Source organism: Macrobrachium nipponense, chromosome 11, assembly GCF_015104395.2.
Source record: "Macrobrachium nipponense isolate FS-2020 chromosome 11, ASM1510439v2, whole genome shotgun sequence".
In the NCBI taxonomy this organism is placed as follows: Eukaryota; Metazoa; Arthropoda; class Malacostraca; order Decapoda; family Palaemonidae; genus Macrobrachium; species Macrobrachium nipponense.
In genome coordinates, this window is record NC_061087.1 from 21,019,406 (window position 1) to 21,044,273 (window position 24,868).

General features: G+C 37.8%; 1 protein-coding gene across 1 annotated transcript in view; it reads right to left on the bottom strand.

The window, feature by feature from the left end:
• Positions 1-528: 528 nt before the first annotated feature.
• LOC135217024 (uncharacterized) overlaps positions 529-24,868 on the bottom strand; it is a 313,643-nt gene continuing 289,303 nt past the window's right edge. The window contains exons 3-7 of the mRNA XM_064252995.1: positions 14,621-14,832; positions 13,760-13,895; positions 12,120-12,337; positions 11,614-11,770; positions 529-2,895 (exon numbers count right to left, since the gene is read on the bottom strand). Coding sequence (XP_064109065.1) covers positions 2,822-2,895; positions 11,614-11,770; positions 12,120-12,337; positions 13,760-13,895; positions 14,621-14,832 — 797 coding nt within the window. The 3' untranslated portion in view covers positions 529-2,821. The remainder of the gene's footprint in view (positions 2,896-11,613; positions 11,771-12,119; positions 12,338-13,759; positions 13,896-14,620; positions 14,833-24,868) is intronic.

Sequence of the window (24,868 nt, forward strand, 5' to 3'; positions counted from 1 at the left end):
CATTTAAGTGAATTCGTCACGGACGCTCAGTTATCAAAACGGGAAAACAGAAGACGAATTTAGGCTTTGAGAAGACGCGTGATTAGGCTTAATTTCGTTTGTTTCAATTTTGGAGAATATTTGGAAGTAAAGATATATTCATAAATCTTTTATATTAAAAAAATTAGAAAGACAAGGCTATCAATGGAGTTAAAAGATTTAATTTCTCTTTTTCTTTAGTGTGGAGACAACCTCCTCTTAGAAGAAGTCTGCTTAATTAAAAGACCACTTTTATATCAATAAATTGTTAACACTAAGGAAGAACACCATTCAGGTGTTCAAAAGTCTTTGTTTAAATTTTTTCACTTTTACCAACAATACAATTTATTGATATAATTGTGAATTTTTTTACGTACAACCATTTGATACGACGCCGAGAATTTTTTTTTTTTTTTTTTTTTTTTTTTGTTTTTTTTTTTTTTGTTTTTTTTTTTTTTTAAATCAAATTGGTTAGCGATGGGGTTTCGATGGTTTTGGCAGTAAAATTGAAGATGAACATTTTAAACGTTTCAATGCAATATATTTAGGAAATAATAGTTACTATCCTAAACAGAGATGTTTCTCAAGTATAAACGAGGCGCGGAAACGTCCTCCCTTTTTTGGCAAAGTGTTGAATATGTATTTTTGAAATGTTTTTTTGTTATCTGCATCGACGGTGAGTTTATCATTGAAGTACTGTTTCAGCAAAGCATCAAGCGAGTCTGTCTCACCATACATCCTGGATGGTGAGAGACACAAACTTGATACTTTGCTGAAACAGGAAGTCAATCATGATATCACTGTCTATGCAGATAATGGAAAAATATTTCAAAATGCATATTCGACACTTTGCTGAAAAAGGGACGATGTAATTGTCTTATTAATATAATTGAGTGATATGGCTACTAAAACTGGCGTAACAACATAGAAATATAGATGCGTGATTGCCCCAGCGGATTCTTGATTATTCGAAGTAGTTGAATCGTTTAAAAAATTTTGATAGCAAAAAAAAAAAAAACATACCCGAAGTCATGATTTGACCTTTTATTAAGTGATATCCGTTTTGCCAAATTATATTCAGCTGCGTTGGTTCAGTTTGCAAGGTTGAAGAATGGATGAATTTGATACCTTATGAGTATAAGAGGTTGTGAGCATCTGTTTAATGTGAAAGAAGTTATTTGTGTACAAAGTTTCAAGTGCGAGATAACTCAATTGCGAATAAGCTTTAGTCGTAAACATTTTTTGTGATTTATTTATTTATTTTTTATTTATTTATTTATTATTATTATTTTTTTTTGTGAAGGTCAAGTTGATCGAAATATATCATTGAGTAAGCAGTAGGTTTCGCCTACTGCTCAAATTTACTGTATGTCATAAAACAGTATGTAGTACTTCTGAAGACAATTGTAGACTTTCTGTTGAGAAAATTATAAAGCCTGTGACCCCTGACGTTATATGAATCACACTGGTATTTTAATATTTCATTATTGCGACAGTATGCGTTTCATAAAATATAATGTGAATACAAATAATTATGCGAAGCTATGTACCATTTATATGTGTATGTGTAGGTGTATTTATGTGTTTGTATGCGTATGTAGTGTCATAGGGGTTATTTCAACCCTGGGTACAATAAGGCAAAGCCCAGACGCCAATTAATTCTTTAGAGCTTGGTAAAAGGTACAACCGTGTGATTTTTATGAAGGAGAAGTAGCTTGATTCTTATGAGCAATTCAACTGACGATCTATTTTCAACGATTGACAGGTCAGCGTTCAAGATCTGATGATTAGTGATTTGATGTGAGGCTAATCTCATAATCATCAAGAATGACTTTTTTTTATCAAAGAACTTTCAACTGATATGAGGAGAAAGGGAAAAAGTGTTTCACTTTTGCTTTGTTACATTTTTTTATGATTCTGACGTTCCCTCCACTCGTAAAACATTATCCGTCAAGTTTTTTCTTCGCTTCACCGTAAGCCACTTGATTGTGACATTGTCATTCAAATCCATTTCAGGAAATCTCACCAATAAGAGGCAAATTAGGAACAGGATCGTCAATCATAACGAACACAAACAAAGTCATTCGAGGTTTTAAAGAATAATGAATCTTACTTCAACTTCACGTGGGTTCTCAAAACTGAACATTTTCTGAATATTTGTAACTTACTTTGAATCTTTCACTTAATTCATAGTTTTCTTGAAGATCAAGACCGCCTTATGCCAGCACAAGCCTCTGCACATTGGTGGCCCATGAGCAATTGTATGGTGTCACAGTAAACAAGAAGCCCGTTGGAGACCTCTGGATTTCGACCAACCAACCGAGATGTCACTTCGACTAGTTGTTCTGGTATAGTAAATTGCGCACTGTTTTTACTCTGTGGTCTTTTCACTTTGTAACCTGTTTTCTTGTTCATTTTTCAATTAGACTAAAACACTTTTTTTAGGTTTCGTTATATGTTATGCATTCTTTCACATAGAAATATCTAAGTCCCATAAATCACTTGATTTTTCATCGTTTATTGATTGTATACTTCATCCTAAAAGGGACGTCACTCGTACTAGAACAGTCACCTCTGATCTACTTGCTACATCTGCAGTAGCTCTGTCAACTCTTTTCTGTAGCACTGAAAACCTCTTTCAAGTGTCACTTCTTTCCCGTCACTGACAGAGACTCCTGGTGCACGAATCAGTCTACAGAGTAAGATATGAGAGCTTTCCTGCTTTTCTGTGTGCCATCTGGTTCATCGATTCATGTTAGAAATGGGTTTTTATTTTCGCTGTCGTAGACGCGGCTGCCAGACCTCAGCATATGAGCAGCAAACACAGAGCGCCCATCGTCGCCTCCACCAGGACAAGTGAAAACCAGATCGACGACCCTGTAAATAAAGAGGAATATATTGAACAGTGGAAAATTTTCACCCAAAGAGAGAGGGAGATAGAGAGACAATGCTTTTAACTCCAGAGAAAGAAATGTATCAAACAGCCTTGGAATGAAATGGATTGGAGAGTAGAAATTATACAGTAATAACTCCCAGAGAGAGAGAGAGAGAGAGAGAGAGAGAGAGAGAGAGAGAGAGAGAGAGAGAGAATGTTTTTAAACAGAGAAAGAATGTATCAAACAGCCTTGGAATGAAATGGATTGGAGAGTAGAAGTTATTCAGTGATACCTAGAGAGAGAGAGAGAGAGAGAGAGAGAGAGAGAGAGAGAGAGAGAGAGAGAGAGAGAGAATGCTTTTAACACCAGAGAAAGAAATGTATCAAACAGCCTTGAAATGAAATGGATTAGAGAGTAGAAATTATACAGTAATACCTCCCAGAAAGAGAGAGAGAGAGAGAGAGAGAGAGAGAGAGAGAGAGAGAGAGAGAGAGAGAGAGAGAGAGAGAGAATGCTTTTAACACCAGAGAAAGAAATATATCAAATACCCTTAAAATGAAATGGATTAGAGAGTAGAAATTATACAGTAATACCTCCCAGAGAGAGAGAGAGAGAGAGAGAGAGAGAGAGAGAGAAAGGGTGGGGATTCATAATACTTAGTCCCAGCGCGTGAATCATGTTTTTACAGCAAGGCTGGCGTCGTGCCGTTATTTGAAGACGACACTTCATATATAAGCTAGGTTAATTATGCAAAATTAATAATCCTCATTAAGGGGTCACTAAAAGGTATTATCTTAAAGTAATTAAGATAACACCTCAGGCTACTCGATTACAGACTTTCTTCTACTTATTACGAGTCCAATTTGATATACTCCGGGTCAATACGTACAGTATTATTTTTTGTTGTTTCATACTATAACACAATACTAGTACTGTACTGCGTTTTATATATTACTTTATTAATACAACTGATATTTAAAACCCTAAATGCGTTAGGCAAATTATGATAATATTACAAGTAAATACAGTTTTAATTTACGAAGACGGTTGTTCGTATCTCTCAAAAGTTCATAAGTAGAGGAGTGTCTGTACAAACATTAAAGTAAGCTCAAGATCTTAAAAGCAGATGATAAATTATAGGCCAAGGTCAGCGTACGAACTCGTAATTCATGTATTGACATGAATAACCCACGACACCTCCAGATACTGTTAAAGTAAGGTCAAGATAATCAAGTAGTAAATTCTACGCTTTTAATGAAACTCAGCCGACTCTTCTCTGATTTGCATAAATTAAAAAAAAATCTTTCATAGCTAAGATAGTCGCGTCAAGGGGCTTCTAAGAAATGGAGCATTAAATCTTAATAAATCTTAATTCCCTTTGGACTTTGACCCTAGAACATAATATCACCGTAGTGGTGAACGAAAGTTCCAAAGAACCAAGTGTCACGGCAGTGTACTGTCCCCCTTTCCAAGACTTGAAAGAAAATATAGACTGCATTCTAACTAGCGCCTCAGTAGCGTGATCGGTATGGTTTGGCCTGCCACCTCGGTGGCCGCGATTTCGAGTCACGGGCATTCCACTGAGGGGTGAGAGATGTGTATTTCTGGTGACAGAAGTTCACTCTCGACGTGGTTCGGAAGTCACGTAAAGCCGTTGGTCCCGTTGCTGAATAACACTGGTTCCATGCAAAGTAAAAACACCATACAAGCAAACAAAACATTCTAACTGAAATCCATTATTAATTAATACAGATTTTTAAAGATAGATATTGGGTTGTACTCAGTGCACGTTGGTCAGATTCCCATTGCAATAACAGTCGAAACCTGGGTGGAATTTTATGAAGAGGAAATATTCTAAAACGTCGACTGGGATTTTATGAGTAACCCTTCATATTGTTCTCTACGACTAAAGACAGTTCCTCGTTGGACCAGTCGGTTACGTGCTCGACTACCGACCTCAGGGTCCGGGTTCGATTCCCCGCTCTGCCAACGAGAAATCAGAGGAATTAATTTCTGATGATAGAAATTAATTTCTCGATGTGGTTCGGAACCCACAATAAGCTGTAGGTGCCGATACTAGGTAACCAGTTGGTTCCTAGCCACATAAAAATATCTAATCCTTCGGGCCAGCCCTAGGAGAGCTGTTAACAAGCTCAGTGGTCTGGTAAAACTAAGATAAAATCTTTAACGACTAAAAACAGGCATTTATCTAAATACGTTTTAAGAAAATGAAACCATCCCTTTAGAAAAATAAATTAATATCAGTTTCAGTATATCCAGTTATCCTCACTACACGTTAGCTCTTTATACAGAAACAAACAAGCAGTATAATTATATAAACTACGAAAAACATCAGGTATGTTAAAAATTTAAAAAGTAAAAAAAAAACTCAAATTCTGATTATCGGTTATTTTATTAACCTTTAAGACGATTGCTTCCCCAGTCCATGACTCCTCATTTTGTGGCCAAAAAGGTAGGAGTGTAAAATGGAAGGAAAACGGAAAGAAACTAAAAAATTCTTTTAATCCCTCTTCATCTCGCAAGAAATCGCGCGACTCCTGGAGCGAAAGTCTTCAAAAGAGAAGCCACGAAAAGGAGACTTCCCCACGTCCTCCAACGAGAGAGAGAGAGAGAGAGAGAGAGAGAGAGAGAGAGAGAGAGAGAAAGTTCTTAGGAATGTGAAACTTCAACGTCCATGGAGAGGAGGGAGAGGAACAGAAAGACCAACCAACATACAGAGATTGGGAGAGTTCTTGGAGACGAAACCTCAACGTCCGTTGAGAAGAGAGAGAGAGAGAGAGAGAGAGAGAGAGAGAGAGAGAGAGAGTGTTTCGGAGGAATCTCGGGCTTTCGCCCTAAAGTTTATAATGATCCTCAAGTTTTTAAGAAAACCTAAACTGATGGTGGTGCCCGAGATATGCGGTTCATATCGTCCAACAGTATCTCTCTCCCGGGTGTCGTCTCCACTTTTGGGGGGAAGTCTTGCGCGGGAGATGGGGGGGGGGTGGGGTGGGTGGTTGTAAAAGGGTGACTAGGGAAGGGGGGAGGGGGCCGGGGGTCGGGGAGAAGGGACTTCTTCAATACGGAAAGGGGATGGGGGCAGAACGTCCTCTCGGCTTTCGTTAATAAGGAGTGGGGAGGAAAAATGATAAAAGTCAAAGAAAATGAAGTATGAAGTATGTATTGCATTTGGTTATGCAAAATTTTCTCTCTCTCTCTCTCTCTCTCTCTCATCTCTCTCTCATATATATATATATATATATATATATATATATATATATATATATATATATATATATATATATATATATATATATAGGTAGACTTTGTGCCGTTCAACCACCCAACAAGTATTCGCCGATATTTCAATCTGTTCCCTACAAAGTCCATATATATATATATATATATATATATATATATATATATATATATATATATATATATATATATATATATATATATATATATTACCTGCTCATTAGGGTTCAACGGCCTTTGTAGGGAACAGATTGAAATGCGCAACAGAACAGTCGCGGGTGTTATGGGAAAGCATCGAGATATCGGCGAATACGTTGGGTGGTTGAACAGCACAAAGTCTACTTAGCATAACATTATTAAACCTCAGAGGCGGAAGCGCGAGTGCGCTTCCGCTGGTGGTCGGGAATCGCATGATCGTGACGTCAGAAAAATGCAGTCGTGTGTGTCTGTTCGTGCATCAAAGAGGGCGTGTTCATCGTACGTACGAACCGCGGGCGAAAAACGGCTATTTTAGAAAGAGAATTCACGCGCAGTGAAAAGGAGTTTCAGAGGGAAAGCGCAGGAGGTCCATTCAGAAAGGTAATAGTGATTTCAAAGACTTCGTTAAACCGTTGAACATTTATAGTTGCCCTCTCTGAAGGAAGTTAAGTCCAGTGGAACAATCTTTTATTTCCATGTCATAATTATGCATATCCATTTTCCTTTCCTTTCCGATAACTGTGGTTTCTCTTCACAGATGGATTCGATGTCGCCACATAGAATGAATTCTCTGACTAACACTTTTATCTCTTAGTTCTTGGGACAATAGAAATAATGATTGAACGGATGGGTCTTTATATAAAGAGGCAGTGTGTGTGACTTTTTGGAGGTGATCATTATTGGGAGAGATTGTATTTCATGTTTTAGGATTTCTAATTCATTGTCCTTTTTTTTCTCTCATGTGGGTAAATGAAGAATTTGTTTTTGTATCCCGGAGTTTGGTTTTAGTCTAGGTCTAATAACTTGGTTTAGCTGCAGGGATGCCAATTCTTGGTAGATTCTCAAGGTAGGTTAAGTTACCAAATGGTAGTTTTCATTTATTAGACAAGGATCAATTAGACCCTTGTAATATATATATAACAAAAAAAATATATATATATATAGTAATTTATATAAAATATATATAAAATATATATATAATTATATGTATATACTATTTACATTATAACAATATAATATTTATAAACATATATAACATATATATATTTTAAACATATATATATTACCTCTTTAATAGCTAGTAATTAAAAGGCAAATAAAAGTTATTATTTCTAAAAGCAACAAATCTTCTAAATTTGGTGTTCTGAAATCGGTAGCTTACATAATGGTATCTTTTTTATTTCAATTATTCTGCGGGATTAGGCTCCACAGACAGTGTATGATGATTATATTACTTGTTTATACACTTTCTATAAACAGTTTGCCATGCATGCATAGCTCATTATTCATTTTATGATACTTTATGCATCATTCCATCATCTCCGTAGGCGGGTAGTGCCGAAAGTGCACATCACACGGTGCACTGTAGGCATTACTTAATGTTCCTTGCAGCGTCCCTTCGGCCCCTAGCTGTAACCCCTTTCATTCCTATTGTTGTACCTCCGTTCATATTCTCTTCCTTCCATCTTACTTTCCAACCTCTCCCAGCAATTGATTCATAGTGCAACTGCTCTGAGGTTTTCCTCCTGTTACACATTTCGATCCTTATCACTCTCAATTTCCGTTACAGCGCTGAATGACCTAATAGGTCTCAGTGCTTGACCTTTGGCCTGAATTCCGAGTTCTATTTTATTCTCTCATTCGGTCATGTCTGTATATAAAATGTGGATTAACGGGTGTATCAACAAAATTTCATATCATTTGAGATGTAAACATCACAGAAACTACACGGCCAATACAAAGGAAACTAAACAGGCTTAATGTTGAGCAACATAAGATTTATTCCTCCAGATCTGAATGAGAAATTCAAAGGTATGTGGATTTCCATGAACGATATCACGAACGTTCAATACGCGCACCGCCTGAGACACGGCACACGTCAAGGCGGTAGTCCAGCTCCTCCCAAACACGCTGCAGCATGTATGAGGTAACCTTGTCCAGTGCGGCAGTGATTCTCCGCTTCAGTTCCTCAAGGGTTGCAGGGAGAGGGGGAACATAGACCCGCCCCTTCACGTAGCCCCAGAGGAAAAAATCGCAAGGTGTCAGGTCAGGTGAACGTGGCGGCCATTTCAGCAGCGCACTGTCTTCCACACCAGCCCGCCCGATCCATCTCCCTGGCAGCTTGGCATTGAGATAAGACGGCACAGTGGGCTCCCAGAGAGGTGGAGCCCCGTCCTGCTGAAAAATGAAGTCTTGACGTTCCTTTGCAGTGAGCTCCTCCATGAGCCAGTTCTGAAGCATCTCCAGATAAAGGCCGCCGGTCACGTTTCCATCGAAGAAAAACGGGCCGTGGAGGTGATTCTTAGAGATGGCGCAGAACACATTCACTTTTGGCGGTGGTGAGTCCCTCTCGCGCTCGACTGTGGCGCGGGGACTCTCATCGCCCCAGATGCGAACATTATGCTTATTGACTCTGCCATTCGTGTGAAATGTGACCTCACCACTAAAAACGAGACGCTCCTGGAACTCGTCCTCTTCAAGTTTCTCTAGCATACCGACGCAGAATCGTTTGCGCTTTCGCTTGTCAACCTGTAGGGTTTCATGAGCAGGCGTTTCCTGAGGACGCGCCAGGCTGTCTTTGGAGGAATCTGGGTTCCCGGCGTTTGTGGTCGTCCGATAGATCCCCTTGCCCTACACAGACACTCTTCCTCATGGAATCTCCTGACCCATGACCAAAACTGCTCTGGCGTGATTGACTTTTTAGAGAACTCTCTCAGAGTCTCGTTCGATTGTGTTCGAGCGTATTCCAACACACAAAACGCCTCTTCTCTTCCAGTATCTGTTAAGATAAAGACATCAAAACATTAAAACATAAAATTTTGACCTGTTTCTGCGCATGCCGTTAACATTTGAAGTCGCTCGAACGGGAACCTGGCAAAAGTTCTACATTGCAAAAGTAAGTTATCGAATTTTTTAAAACTGTTTTGTGGGTTTTATGAAATAATTATTCATTGTTCCAAAGATGTTATAATAATTGATTAGTATGCGTTAGATAAGAGTATTTAATATTATCGTATTCTAAGATGAAAGGATTTGAATTATATCGGTCCTTGAAACTCTTGCGTGAGAGTGGAGGTTTTTTTAATTAGAATGTAACTAATTAATTAATTTAGGTTAATTAGTTTTGAATCAGTTCAGTGAAGAAGCCAATTCGAGCTAAAGTCACTGACAGGGAAGGTGTGTTAGTGGAATTCAGTTCTGAATGTAAATGTCCTATTATACTGGAAACACATAGGAAGACAGAAAATTCCACGTTCGTAAAATCAGTCGCATTGGAACTTCTCAGTTCCAGAGGCTCTTTGTTCCTCTCACCGTTGGACTGTGGAACAGCCTTCCAGAGGATTCCGTGGAATTGGAACCTTTTTTTTTATTTAGTGGGATCTCTTCCTTCTGTATTCCCCTTCACCTCCTCTTACTTCTTGCTAATGAAACCCATATTCTTTGGAAGCTTGAATTTCAAGTAGTGGCCCCTTTGGTGGGCATATTTATGTGAATAGGGTTCAGTGTGGGGGCAAAGTTTTGTGTGACTTAAAGCAATTGCCCATTGCTTTTACCTAGTAATGCTTTGTGCTTAAGTTGTTTTATTGCTGCTTCGATCGAACGCCAGCCCGGAACGAAAGCAAGATTTTCTTTTCTCTTATTATTTTTTTTTTCGAAACTGACACTGCAGCTGGTCCGGAATAATTTAGCACCCACAAGAAGCAGACCCACCGTGGTCATTCGAACACGATTTTCAGTCTCTTTTCTTTTCGAGGAGGGGGGGTGAGTTTGGTGGGTTGATGAGGTGGTTAGGGTGAGTGGGTTGGGTGGGTATGGGTGAGTAGGGTAAGGTGGGTGGGTCGAGTTTTGGTGTTGGGTGGGTTGGGTGGATAGGGTAGGGGTGGTTGGGTGGGTGGGGTGGGTGGTAGGGTTTGGTAGGGTTGAGTGGTTGGGTGGATAGGGTTGAGGTTGGGTTGGGTGGGTGGGGTGGGGTGGGGTAGGGTTGGTAGGGTGAGTGGGTTGGGTGGATGTGTAGGGTAGGGTATGGGGTTGAATAGTGGTGGTTGGGTACGTGGGGTAGAGTGGGTGGGTGGGTTGGGTGGGTGGATTGGAGTGGGGTTGGGGGTAGGGTGGTGGTTTTGGTAGGGCGTTGAGTGGGTTGGGTGGGTGGTAGGTGAGTGAGAGAGATTTTCGTAAATTCTGAGGTCATTTACTAACGCCGTTTCAGATATTATTATGTCGAATATATTCCTCTCTCTCTCTCTCTCTCTCTCCAATTATGCATCCATTTGTGTTGGTGAATATATTTAATCTCATTCGCCCTCATGAATTTCTTTGTCCTTTTCCTTGCAGTAAAATCTGCTAGGCACCATATGCATAAAAAAAAAATTATTTTATTTTCTTCGTGTAACCAATTTCTTAGTAATAAGACGCGAATGTGACTCGACATAAAAATGCATTACGGCCGAAGTCGAAAAATATAACTCTACCTCAAATAAGGAAAAGACTAATTAAAATCACTTATAATCCGAAACTCACCCCAAATCTAAAATTATGCGCGAAAAAAAATCAAATTCAGAGAAAACTTCGTCATTATGAAGGCATAAGTAGCTGTAGGTAATTTTAGTAAAAGCATTAAAAAATAGATCATGTTCAGAGAAAAATTCGTCACTTCTGGAGGCATCAGTAACTGTAAATCATTTCAGTAATAAAACAATAAGAAATAAATCATATTCAGAGAAAAATTCGTCACTTATCAAGGCATTAGTAACTGCAGATAATTTTAGTAATAAAAGATTAAAAAATAAATCATACTCAGAGAAAAATTCGTCACTTATGAAGGCATTAGTAACTGTAGATTATTTTAGTGATAAAAGATAAAAAAAAATAAATCATATTCAGAGAAAAATTCGTCATTTATAAAGGCATTAGTAACTGTAGATAATTTTAGTAATAGAAGATTAAAAAATAAATCATATTCAGAGAGAAATTCGTCACTTATCAAGGCATTAGTAACTGTAGATAATTTTAGCATAAATATTTTGAAAAATAAAATCTTATTCAGAGAAAAATTCGTCACTTGTGAAGGCATTAGTAACTGTAGATAATTTTAGTAATAAAAGATAACAAAAATAAATCATATTCAGAGAAAAATTCGTCACTTATGAAGGCATTAGTAACTGTAGATAATTTTAGTAATAAAACAATGACTGAACTGAACTTAAAATTCATTAAGCTGGATCCCAAGAAAACGAGAGAGCTGAGAAGAACAGGTTTGACCCACCTGACGAGAACCACCCGAATTCCCCGGCCTGTTTGTGGTCAGCGTGGAGGAGGGTCAGGTGAGCTGACCTTTGGTAAACACTCGAGAGGGTGACCTCGCAAGTCAAGGTCATTGCTCCTCTTTTGAAAGAGTCCTCCGTGACGATCATTCGAAGTTCCTGGAGTGAAAAATGGAGTTTTTACATTTTTTTAAACGTTGTAGTATATTTGTTTTTAAATTTATTTATTTAGTAATGAATATATAAACACTCGAAGTTAAACAAATGTATATATAATTATATATATATATATAATATATATATATATATATATATATATATATTATATTATATATATGTATACACACACTATATGTGTACTGTATACTATATACATATACATCACTATATGGTCAACATTATTTAAAACTCTCCTGATATACGTGAGCCAATGAAATCTGTCCACAAGCATGAATGTAGTATGTATATTTACAACGCAAGCGATTACTGCCGCTAACGAGGCACTCACCGTAGTCTGTTGCGGCTGCACCACGTCCTCCAAAGGCTCGGCTGTCCAGACTCCGGCGTGGGGCGGGGGCGGATTCCCATTCAGGGACCAGAGAAAGGTGACCGGGGGGTCGGAGGGCCCCACCTCGCACTGGGCGTGCACCTCGTCACCCGGTCTCACCCGGTTGCCTATGTTGCTTTGTACTACGTTGAGGATTTTAGGACCCCACTGAGGCACCTCTTGGGACAGGACGGAGAGGACAGTCAGTCAGTGAATGGGAAACAGTCAGCAGTGAGTCATTGACTGACTGCCAGTCATTGACAAACAGTCAGTCCTTAATTGATTAACTGACGGTCAGTCATTGACTAATTAACTTTCAGTTAGTGGAAAAACAGTCAGTCATTGACTAACTGACTGTTAGTCATTAATTAACTGACTGTCAGTCATTAACTGACTGACAGTTAGACAATGAAAAACAATCAGTCATTAACTCACTGGATGTCTGTCAGTGAAAAACATTTATAACAGCAAGAATAATTTAATTTCCTTCTTGTGTTTGCACCAAAAGACATTGAAGTAACTGCAATAATATTGATTCTGCAAATAAGGAAGCATTTATAAAGTTTTATCTCTAATCTTAATGGTAATGCTTTTCCCTCGTATGTCTAACCTTATTAGCAATACCCCTTACTCGTACGTCTAGTCATATTACTAAACTGTTACTCGTATGTCTAACCTTATTAGTAATGCCCCTTACTCGTACGTCTAATCTTATTACTAAACTGTTACTCGTATGTCTAACCTTATTAGCAATACCCTTTACTCGTACGTCTAGTCTTATTACTAATCTGTTACTCGTATGTCTAACCTTATTAGTAATACCCCTTACTCGTACGTCTAGTCTTATTACTAAACTGTTACTCGTATGTCTAACCTTATTAGTAATACCCCTTACTCGTACGTCTAGTCTTATTACTAAACTGTTACTCGTATGTCTAACCTTATTAGTAATACCCCTTACTCGTACGTCTAGTCTTATTACTAAACTGTTACTCGTATGTCTAACCTTATTAGCAATACCCCTTACTCGTACGTCTAGTCTTATTACTAAACTGTTACTCGTACGTCTAATCTTATTATTAATGCTTCTCACTCGTACGTCTAATCTTATTAGTAATGCTTCTCACTCGTACGTCTAATCTTATTTGTAATGCTTCTCACTCGTACGTCTAATCTTATTAGTAATGCTTCTCACTCGTACGTCTAATCTTATTAGTAATGTTTCTCACTCGTACGTCTAATCTTATTAGTAATGTTTCTCACTCGTACGCCTAATCTTATAAGTAATGCTTCTCACTTGTATATCTAATCTTATTAGTAATGCCTCGCACTCATACGTCTAATCTTATTACGAAACTCACTCGTACGTCTAATCTTATTGGTAATGCTTCTCACTCGTACTTCTAATCTTATTAGTAATGCTTCTCACTCGCATGTCTAATCTTATTAGTAATGCTTCTCACTCGTACGTCTAATCTTATTAGTATTGCTTCTCACTCGCACGTCTAATCTTATTAATAATGCCTCGCACTCATACGTCTAACCTTATTAGTAATGCTTCTCACTCGACTATAAACGAATCGTGGGCGCCGATGACTTACCGAGCACCGTCATGTTCTCCGCATAGTCATCGGTCTCGAAGTGCGGTTTGTCGCCGACCACTTCGCAGCGGAAGGTCCCCGAAGTGTCCTTCGTCACCCCCGTCAGGACTACCGTTGCTTTATCGCTCTGTTTTTTCTGTGGCAGGAAGAGGAGGAGGAGGGAGAGACAGAGGGGGTTGAGATTTTAATGTTCATTTCGGTGACGCTCTCAATAAAGTTGTCTGTTATTTTGCGTTATGTATATGTGTATGTATGTATGTATATGTATGTGAGTGTGTGTCATTGATTTACCTGTCGGGGCATTTGCGAGGAACACACACACACACACACACACACACACACACATATATATATATATATATATATATATATATATATATATATATAATATATATATTACGTGGGTGTGTATACTAATGTGTGAATGTGTGTGTGTGTTCCTCGTAAATCTACCGACAAATAAATCCAATAACACACACACACACACACACACATATATTTATGTATGTACGTATGTATGCATGTATGTATGTATGTATATATGTATGCATGTATGTATGTGTATGTATGTATGTATGTATGTATGTATGTATGTATGTATGCATGCATGTATGTATGTATGGGTATTAATATTTGTGTGTGAGTATATGGTCGTGGAAGTCGTCGAATAAACAATGTAAATAATTATGATCCAAGCTGAAAAAGCAGAAATGCTACAAAAGTTCAAAGGTCACACTAAAACCGGGGAATTTATATTGAGCCTAGATCAAGGAACGCTTAAGCCTAAATGGTTTTAATATAGAATAAAAAAAAATATAAGCAAAAAGAGTAACAAAAAAGGAAAGAAAAAAGCCAACTCACATCTACGTTAAGATTGGGGAGTGGATAGACCCGGACAGGGGGCACTTTGCCCGGCATGTACTCGTAGAACTGGTCGACGCCCCTGTACCACTTGAGGGAGTAGAGCGGGTCGTCTCGGTCCTTCCTCTGGTCGTAGCTGCACATGAGCTTGACCGTCGACCCCGAGGTCACGACCGACGGCACGCCGATGCCCGAGACCCTCAGACCATGACCTTCGAGGGAGAGTAAAAGAAAACGGGGAAAATATACATAATTTAACCTCAGACGTTGACTTGTGAAGGAAAGAAAACGGGGAAAATATACGTGATTTAACCTCAGACGTTGACTTGTAAAGGAAAGAAAACGGGGATAATATACGCTTGGATTTTAAAAAAAACTTCGGAACCCTTGACTTTTGTGATTGAAAAGGAAAAAAAAAAAAACGGGGGGAAAAAATAATTCACCCCCCGGTTTGATTTTAAAAAAAAACCTTTCAAGACCTTGGGATCTTGTTGAATTCCCCAAAGGGAAAACTGGGGAAAAAAATATAACGTGGATTAAAAATTAACAAATCCAGGGGACCTTTCCACTTCTGAAGGTAAAAAGGGAAAAAAAAAAAAAAAAAAAAAAAACGGGGGAAAAAAGATAATGTGGCAAATTTAAAAAAATAACCTTTCAAGACCTTGGGGACATTTTCTTGGAAAGGGAAATGAAAATAAAAAAAAAAAAAAACGGGGGGGGGAAAAAAAAAATAATAATATAACGTGGATTTGAAAAAACAAATCAGGGGGACCTTCACTTCTGAAAGGGAAATTCAAAAAACGGGGAAAAAAGTATATGGTGAATTTAAAAAAAACCTCAGAAACCTTGGGGGGACCTTCCGTGAAAATAAAAAAAAAATGGGAAAATTGGGGAAACTATTACCGGTGGAATTTAAAACATCAGGAAAACCTTGGGATCCTTTTTCTGAAGGAAAAAATAAACCGGGGAAAACGGGGGCAAAAATATACGGGTGATTTAAAAAACATCAAGGGGACCTTGACTTTCTGTGGAAGGAAAACCGGGGAAAATGTTACCAAAAAAAAAAAGTGGGAAAAATTTAACCTCAAAGGAACTTGCTTCTGAAAGCAAAGAAACGGGGAATTTAAAAAAAATAACCGTTATTTAAATCCAGGACCTTGGGGGGACTTTCTGAAGGAAAGAAAACGGGGAAAATATACGTGATTTAACATCAGACCTTGACTTCCGAAGGAAAGAAAACGGGGAAAATATATGTGATTTAACTTCAGACCTTGACTTGTGAAGGAAAGAAATGGAGAAAATATTCGTGATTTAACATCAGACATTGACTTGTGATGGAAAGAAAACGGGGAATATACGTGATTTAACCTCAGACCATGACTTGTGAAGGAAAGAAAACGGGGAAACTATACGTGATTTAACTTCAGACCTTGACTTGTGAATGAAAGAAAACGGGGAAAATATACGTGATTTAACCTCAGACCTTGACTTGTGAAGGAAAGAAAATGGGGAAAATATACGTGATTTAACATCAGACCTTCACTTCTGAAGGAAAGAAAACGGGGAAAGTATATGTGATTTAACCTCAGACCTTGACTTCTGAAGGAAAGAAAACGGGGAAAATATACGTGATTTAACATCAGACCTTCACTTCTGAAGGAAAGAAAACGGGGAAAGTATATGTGATTTAACCTCAGACCTTGACTTCTGAAGGAAAGAAAATGGGGAAAATATACGTGATTTAACATCAGACCTTGACTTCTGAAGGAAAGAAAACGGGGAAAATATACGTGATTTAACATCAGACCTTGACTTCTGAAGGAAAGAAAACGGGGAAAATATAAGTGATTTAACCTCAGACCTTGACTTCTGAAGGAAAGAAAACGGGGAAACTATACGTGATTTAACATCAGACCTTGACTTCTGAAGGAAAGAAAACGGGGAAAATATACGTGATTTAACATCAGACCTTGACTTCTGAAGGAAAGAAAACGGGGAAAATATACGTGATTTAACTTCAGACCTTGACTTGTGAAGGAAAGAAATGGAGAAAATATTCGTGATTTAACATCAGACATTGACTTGTGATGGAAAGAAAACGGGGAATATACGTGATTTAACCTCAGACCATGACTTGTGAAGGAAAGAAAACGGGGAAACTATACGTGATTTAACTTCAGACCTTGACTTGTGAATGAAAGAAAACGGGGAAAATATACGTGATTTAACCTCAGACCTTGACTGTGAATAAAGGAATAAATGGGAAATGGGGGAAAATATACGTGATTTAACCTCAGACCTTTACTTCTGAAGGAAAGAAAATTGGGAAAATGTACGTGATTTAACCTCAGACCTTGACTTGTGAAGGAAAGAAAATGGGGAAAAGATACGTAATTTAACATCAGACCTTGACTTCTGAAAGAAAGAAAACGGGGAAAATATACGTGATTTAACCTCAGACCTTGACTTCTGAAGGAAAGAAAACGGGGAAAATAAACGTGATTTAACCTCAGACCTTGACTTCTGAAGGAAAGAAAACGGGGAAAATATACGTGATTTAACTTCAGACCTTGACTTGTGAAAGAAAGAAAATGGGGAAAATATACGTGATTTAACCTCAGACCTTTACTTGTGAAGGAAAGAAATGGGGAAAATATACGTGATTTAACATCAGACCTTGACTTCTGAAGGAAAGAAAACGGGGAAAATATACGTGATTTAACCTCAGACCTTGACTTCTGAAGGAAAGAAAACGGGGAAAATATACATGATTTAACCTCAGACCTTGACTTGTGAAGGAAAGAAAACGGGGAAAATATACGTGATTCAACCTCAGACCTTGACTTGTGAAGGCAAGAAGACAGAAAAATATATGTGATATACCCTCAGGCCTAGACCTCTGAAGGAAAGTAAACAAATGGGAAATATACGTGTATTTAGCTGGATTTGGCTTTCTACCCACAATTAGTTTTTCCTTATCTAAGGTACTGATGATATCCAGTGCCCCAGACCTTCAAACTTGACCTTTGAAGGAAAGTAACAAAAAATGGGAAAATATACGTGAATTTAGTAGCTTGATTAAGCCTTTTCCCACAGTTAAGTTCCTTCACATCTCAAGTATTAATTTCTTGCTCGAGGAAAAATTGTCCTTCGAATTGTCAGCAGGTTTATTTGGGATGAAGTTGCTGACCATACACTTTAACCTTTTAATGCTCATCGGTTTATGCGCCGATGTCATCGGGGCTCTCCTCCTGACAGTTACCCATCCAAGAGCTGACCAGACCCACAGTTGCTTAACTTCTTGGTATCTATAAGTCTCCATCGAAGGAGTTGCTTAGCCGTCATTTCTGAAGCGTTATTTGTTGTTTGAGATTAAGATGTGCCTTTAAATGCTTGCTTTGCGAGCACCTCCTCCTTTTTATTAGTGCAATAAATGCACAGCTCCCTTATTTAGTTTTTTTTCTTTTCATTATCGTCTGCGCATGACTTCCGTGCTAATGTCACCAAAGCTTGTATGCTTTTGGAAGTGATTTTGTATACACTTTCATGCACGCTCGCGCGCACTCGCACGCACACACACACACACACACAGGAGGCTGAAAGCATTATTAGTACCGTAGTATTAACAGGACATATGAAACACATATACTATCTACCTATCTTTTATAAAGAATAAATTTATATATATATATATATATATATCTATATATGTATATTATATATATTATATATATAATAATATCTTATATCTCTATATATATATATATATATATATATATATATATATATTATATATATATATATATATAATTATATATATATGTGTGTGTGTGTGGTGTGTGGTGTGTGTTGTGTGTGTGGTGGTACAAGTAAGGTGTGTATTCACACTGATATATATAAATATTTATATATATATATATATATATATAATATATATATATATATATATACATATATGGGATATATATTAGTATATAGAATATAATATAATATATCATATATCGTAATATATCTATATATATGTATAATATATATATATACTAGTATGTGTTGTGGTGTGGGTGTGTGTGTGTGTGTTGTAGTAATGTGTGTATCACACTGGATTTATATATTATATATTAGTGTGAATACACATGCATTACACACACACACACGCACACACACACACACACACACACACATATATATATATATATATTATATATATATATATATCTATATATATATATATATATATATGTATATGTCTACGTATATATATATAAATATACACACATATATATTTTTTTACAAAAAAACGGGGGTCTCTCTGTGCTGTCTATCTGTCGTCTCTCTCTCTCTCACTATATATTATATATATAATATATATATATATATATATATATATATATATATAATATATATATATATATATTATAATATAAAAATTATATATTATATATATATAATATATATATTATGTGTGTGTGTGTGTGTGTGTGTGTGTGTGTGTGTGTATGTATGTGTCTGTGTGTGGTTGGTGTGTAATGCATTTGTATTCACACTAATATATATATATACATACATACATACATACTACATATATATATATATATAACCTACATATAGATAGATAGATAGATAGATATATCATATACAAGCATATTATTATATAATAAATAATATATTTCTCAGTATACTGTGTGCAATGTAGCGGACTCTGCTAATTGTTTCCGGCTGACCTCCTTGGAATGGGAATGGAATCGGAATTAATACGGCTTGGTTGTGGCAGCGTTAGTTTATACTCTAGAGAGCAATTCAAGGGAAAAATTGGAGCTGGACAGCAAAGGAGCCAGCTTTGGACTTTATAATAACTCGAAGACAAGAGAGAGAGAGAGAGAGAGAGAGAGAGAGAGGGACGAGAGAGAGATGAGAGAGAGAGAGAGAGAGAGAGAGAGAGAGAGAGGCCTCTTGCTGGACTCTCCCCCTTTTCTCTGTAATAGGAGACTTGGTTCTGGAACTTGAATCACGAGACACTTTGCCGTCAAATTACTTATGGGTGGAGTATAGTACTGTAATGCCATATTTGTGTGTCATATTCCTTTCGAGGGGCGCTGGTATTCTATGTAATCAGTTTTATAGGGAAACTTTTTTTTTTATCTCAGACATGATATGATTAATATATATAGATATATATATATATATATATATACCCCATATATATATATATATATATATATATATATAAAATAAACACCTACATATGGGTGTGCAGAAGGATAACGTGTATATGTGTGATGCATGAAGTCTTACGAATGTACACCACAAGCACACGCCAGCGCGGGCGCGAGCGATATGAACATTGATTTCATAGCAAGGCCACTATATAGGGTGTTACAGTGTCATCCTTAGCGATCAAGCACACAATCGAGTATGGCTCCAGATTTGCAAAGGCCTTTGTTGCCTGCAAGTCGAGAGCTACCCAGCGATATATATATTCCTGAATTCTGGGATGCTTCAGTTTTTTATAGACGAGTTTTTATTATTATTTTATTATTATTATTATTATTATTATTATTATTATTATTATTATTATTATTATTATTATTATTATTATTAATTTCAGCAAGAACTAATTCATTGCAAATATCTTAAGTTTCACTTAGATGCAGTTGGGTTGCTTTAGACAGTTTCTTAAGATTGAGTTGTTTGTAAATTAATCCTTAAAATTGGGTTGGTTGTAAATTAATCCTTAAAGATGGGCTGTTCATAAGTTAATTCTTAAGGATGGGTTGTTTATAAATTAATCCTTTAGGATGGGCTGTTTGTAATCTAATCCTAATGGATGGGTTGTTTATGAATTAAATCCTTAAGGATGGGTTGTTCATAAATTAATCCTTAAGACTGGGTTGTTCAAAAATTAATTCTTAAATTATGTGGTTATGAATTAATTCTTAAAGCAGTTTAGCCTTTATTTTTGTTCAGTGGAATTTACTCCGTTGATTTTGTAAATTGGTGAATGATTTTGAATGAATATATCATTTCTTGATGGTTTGCATTTCTAAACTTTCAGGCAATGACAAAAAAAGGAGCCAAAAAATTAACTCTTAATCTTCAAAAGTACGCGTGCTGTAATTTTTTGAAAAAAATTCTTTTTTCCACTTCCGCGCTCACTCCAAACCAGGCCCGGCATACGGGAGACGTTTTGATTTTTAGGGCTCCGGCGTAAGAGGGTTAAAATGAATATAATATCATTTATGAAGGTGAAAGAGGTATTAAACAGGTTATTATTATTATTATTATTATTATTATTATTATTATTATTATTATATTATTATTATTTCCACGTGATATACTGTATATATATAGAAATCTGGTTGAAATAAATTATCAAGACTGCTTATATCTATAAAAATGTCTATGCAAACGTTCCGTTACAGTTTGCATAGATTGGTACTATTCTTCAAGGCGGTATTTCTACAGAATAGTTCCGCACGGACTGCAAGGAACGTAACTAACCACGGATACGACATCCGCTAGGGATTGGGCCATCCAATGTATTTCGCTGTGTTTAGTACCGGACCCTGGGGGTTAATTACAGTCGTCCGAATAAATATTACTTAAAATTCTTGTTCAGTAAGTAAAACTGCATAGAAAAACCGCAGCTGCCATAGTCTAGGCAGCCGCGGATAAGTACCCTAGATCTACCTTCAAGGCTACACTGAATTTACAGTCACACCTTGGTTCAGATGTATTGGCCTTTCTAAAATACCTATGAGGATGTCGCGAAAGGGGACGGATCCCCCTTTTCTTTTAGCGACAAATCTGCCGCAACGTAAGGTTAGTTTAGCAAGAAGACGAATCCAATACGAGTGCAGACAGTTACGAAGTAGCATAAGTCCTTCTATGTAAGCGTCCGGACGAAACTGATCAGAAAAGAAGAATATTCATTTCTTATTAGAATATTTAGCATTTCATCATTTTTTATTATAAAATTATCCGATGTATTTGTTATGAAAACAAGGGAATCGCCCAAGATAAAATGCCGCCTTGTAGGTGAACCGCTGGGGGCAGCCAAATTTAAGTAACGTTAAGTAAAACTTTAAATTCATTTCAACCCTCATGCCGAATGTTAAAGATTAAACTTCTCCCGACTGAAAATACGACGCAAAAACATTCTCTAGTTTGCGCTCGTTTGGCGTCACCAATTTGTAATCTAGGCCACCCCAAAGCGGAGGCCAGCATTCTTCCCAAGGTGCCATTCGAAGTCAGTGTCGTTCGCCATTATGAGTCTGTTTTAAGTTCATCTTAAGGTGGGTACACACGTGAGAGCCGAACCTTGTATGTGTAACCGAGTTACGCATATACGGATACAAGGTGTCAAAATGTTGAGGACGAACCGTAACCAAGTTAAACACGTAACTTCATTACAATCCATTGCGATCATCAGTCTGTCTCTGTCCAGGTTGTTTACCGACGATGGCCACCATGCAAGTAGCAGCTGCCCCGTATATTTATACACATTATTTAACGAAGATGAAGCGAAATAAAAGAAGATGGTGGCAATCAAGGTTATATACTAGAAGGGTAGAATACAGTGGTCGGGAATTACTCGCTGACATGAGATTCTAAGAGGTTTCTGGCCACAGTAAAATCTGTTCTTCGTAATAACTAATAAATTGAAGGACCTCTTCCTCACTCCAATCAGACATGGTAGACATATACGTACTGACTGATCAAAACATGGGACTCTACTATGGACGGCCTTGTTCATAGTCGGTGTTAACAAGTTCAGCAACCTCTGTTGTTACGCGTGTAATACAGGTCCCGTCTACACATGGCGTAACGTTCAAAGAGACCTCCCTTTGATTCGGGGCCCAAAAACCGACAATTGCCGGGACGGAGGGCGAACGGAGCCTCGAACCTCACGGGTTCGGGGTTCGGGTTCGAGGAACCGTCCACACTTGCGTTTTTGTTACAAGAATCGGTTACAATACAAGGTTCGGTTCGCACGTGTGTAAAGGTGGGTACACACGTGCGAACCGAACCTTGTATTGTAACCGATTCTTGTAACAAAAACGCAAGTGTGGACGGTTCCTCGAACCCGAACCCCGAACCCGTGAGGTTCGAGGCTCCGTTCGCCCTCCGTCCCGGCAATTGTCGGTTTTTGGGCCCCGAATCAAAGGGAGGTCTCTTTGAACGTTACGCCATGTGTAGACGGGACCTGTATTACACGCGTAACAACAGAGGTTGCTGAACTTGTTAACACCGACTATGAACAAGGTCGTCCATAGTAGAGTCCCTTGTTTTGGTCAGTCAGTACGTATATGTATACCATGGCTGATTGGAGTGAGGAAGAGGTCCTTCAATTTATTAGTTATTACGAAGAACAGATTTTACTGTGGCCAGAAACCTCTTAGAATCTCATGTCAGCGAGTAATTCCCGACCACTGTATTCTACCCTTCTAGTATATAACCTTGATTGCCACCATCTTCTTTTATTTCGCTTCATCTTCGTTAAATAATGTATATAAATATACGCGGCAGCTGCTACTTGCATGGTGGCCATCGTCGGTAAACAACCCGGACAGAGACAGACTGATGATCGCAGTGGATTGAAATGAAGTTACGTGCTTAACGTGGTTACGGTTCGTCCTCATCATTTTGACACCTTGTAACCGTATATGCGTAACTCAGTTACACATACAAGGTTCGGCTCTCACGTGTGTACCCACCTTTAGGCCAGCCACAGGATAATACATCAATTTGCTATGACTTTGGGATTATCATGTTCAGCAATCTTTGAATGAGTAAATCATGTGGGTCTGTAATCTGTAAGTTCATACTTAACTTAAATAATACATATGTCTTGTAACTCAGAATTCAACGGCGGTCACGTTATGTGTAAGATTGAGTTTTATTTCATGTATTGTCATTCCTTTTTGGCCTTTAAATGTCGCTTATGATGAGTGTATGTGGGGATTGTTATTTTTGTTAGTGAAATCATTTATTTTTTGTAATAAAACCTAAAAATTCAGTTGACCTTGCCTCTTCAACCCTCCACCGAGCAGTAGCAGCATTGTCTATTAAGATCTTGTCATCAGCCCACACCATCAGCCATCAGGGCATGAACTAGTGTAAAGCTCGCGAAATAAGCTACATTTGGTCCTTGAACCAGATGACAAGGGCTCTGCCGCTTGGAAAGCATTGAAATGGCAATGATAATTAGTTTTATGAGAGGAGAGTGCAGCCGCCAACACGAGTAGGTAGTCTATAACATTTCCCCCTCTTCATAACATAGTCTATTTCAGTTTTTGTTTGCATTGCTCCCTTGAAGTAATTTAACAATCATGGCATTGCCACAGTTATTCAAATAGAGGCGACAATGGGTCTCCTCTCGGACCTGATACTTGAAGCTCAATGCGAGCTAATAGAAATGTGTACAGCTGCTGTATACCAGAATCTGGTCGACAATATTCGTGAGATGAGAAGCAGCTTCGTTTGCTGTATATGTCAAATGTTGCTAAATTACAATCCGGGGATATAGAGGCTAGGCTATGCCAATTGTTGAATGAAGCAACAAATGCAGTTTCCTTGTCACTGCACTGGATTGATACGCTAAGTGTTCCCACTAGAACTGTAAGTTTTCCAAAACTGAAACCGATGCCCCTCCCTGTGGTCGAAGGAGAAATAAGCGAGTATGCCTCGTTTAGAGAGTTATTTGGAGTTCATGCGAGTCGTAGAAGTGACTTGGACGACGTGACCAAGTTCACTAACCCACTGGGTACCTTGGGAAAGGATCCACTCAGTCATCAAATCTCTGAGCGTCACTGCAGCTAACTTTCACATTGCTTTAGATCTATTTGATAAGCAATATGGGAACGAGCACCAGACATTAGTTACATGCACCCACGGCTAGCAAATATTTTTGTGCCTTTGATGAACCCTGTAGAACTAAAGAAATTCCAATTCGAGGTGACTATCTTGATCAAGAAGATTAAAAAACTAAGTAAAAATTATGTAGGCCAAGGTATGGTAATGAGCCTCATCAATCAGAAATTGTCAAAGGGAAAGATCTATCTTCTTTGAGTCAATTGACTTCATCATCCATATGCTTGAAGATGATGTATTACAGAAGGGCAAAACCATAGGAGCAGACACTAAAGTAACCGTTAACTCAAATCGAAGGGTAAAGGGTTGTCCGTTCTGCAACGAAAATCATTCTGCTCACGAATGTAACAAATCCCTTGATATCACTGCAAAATGACG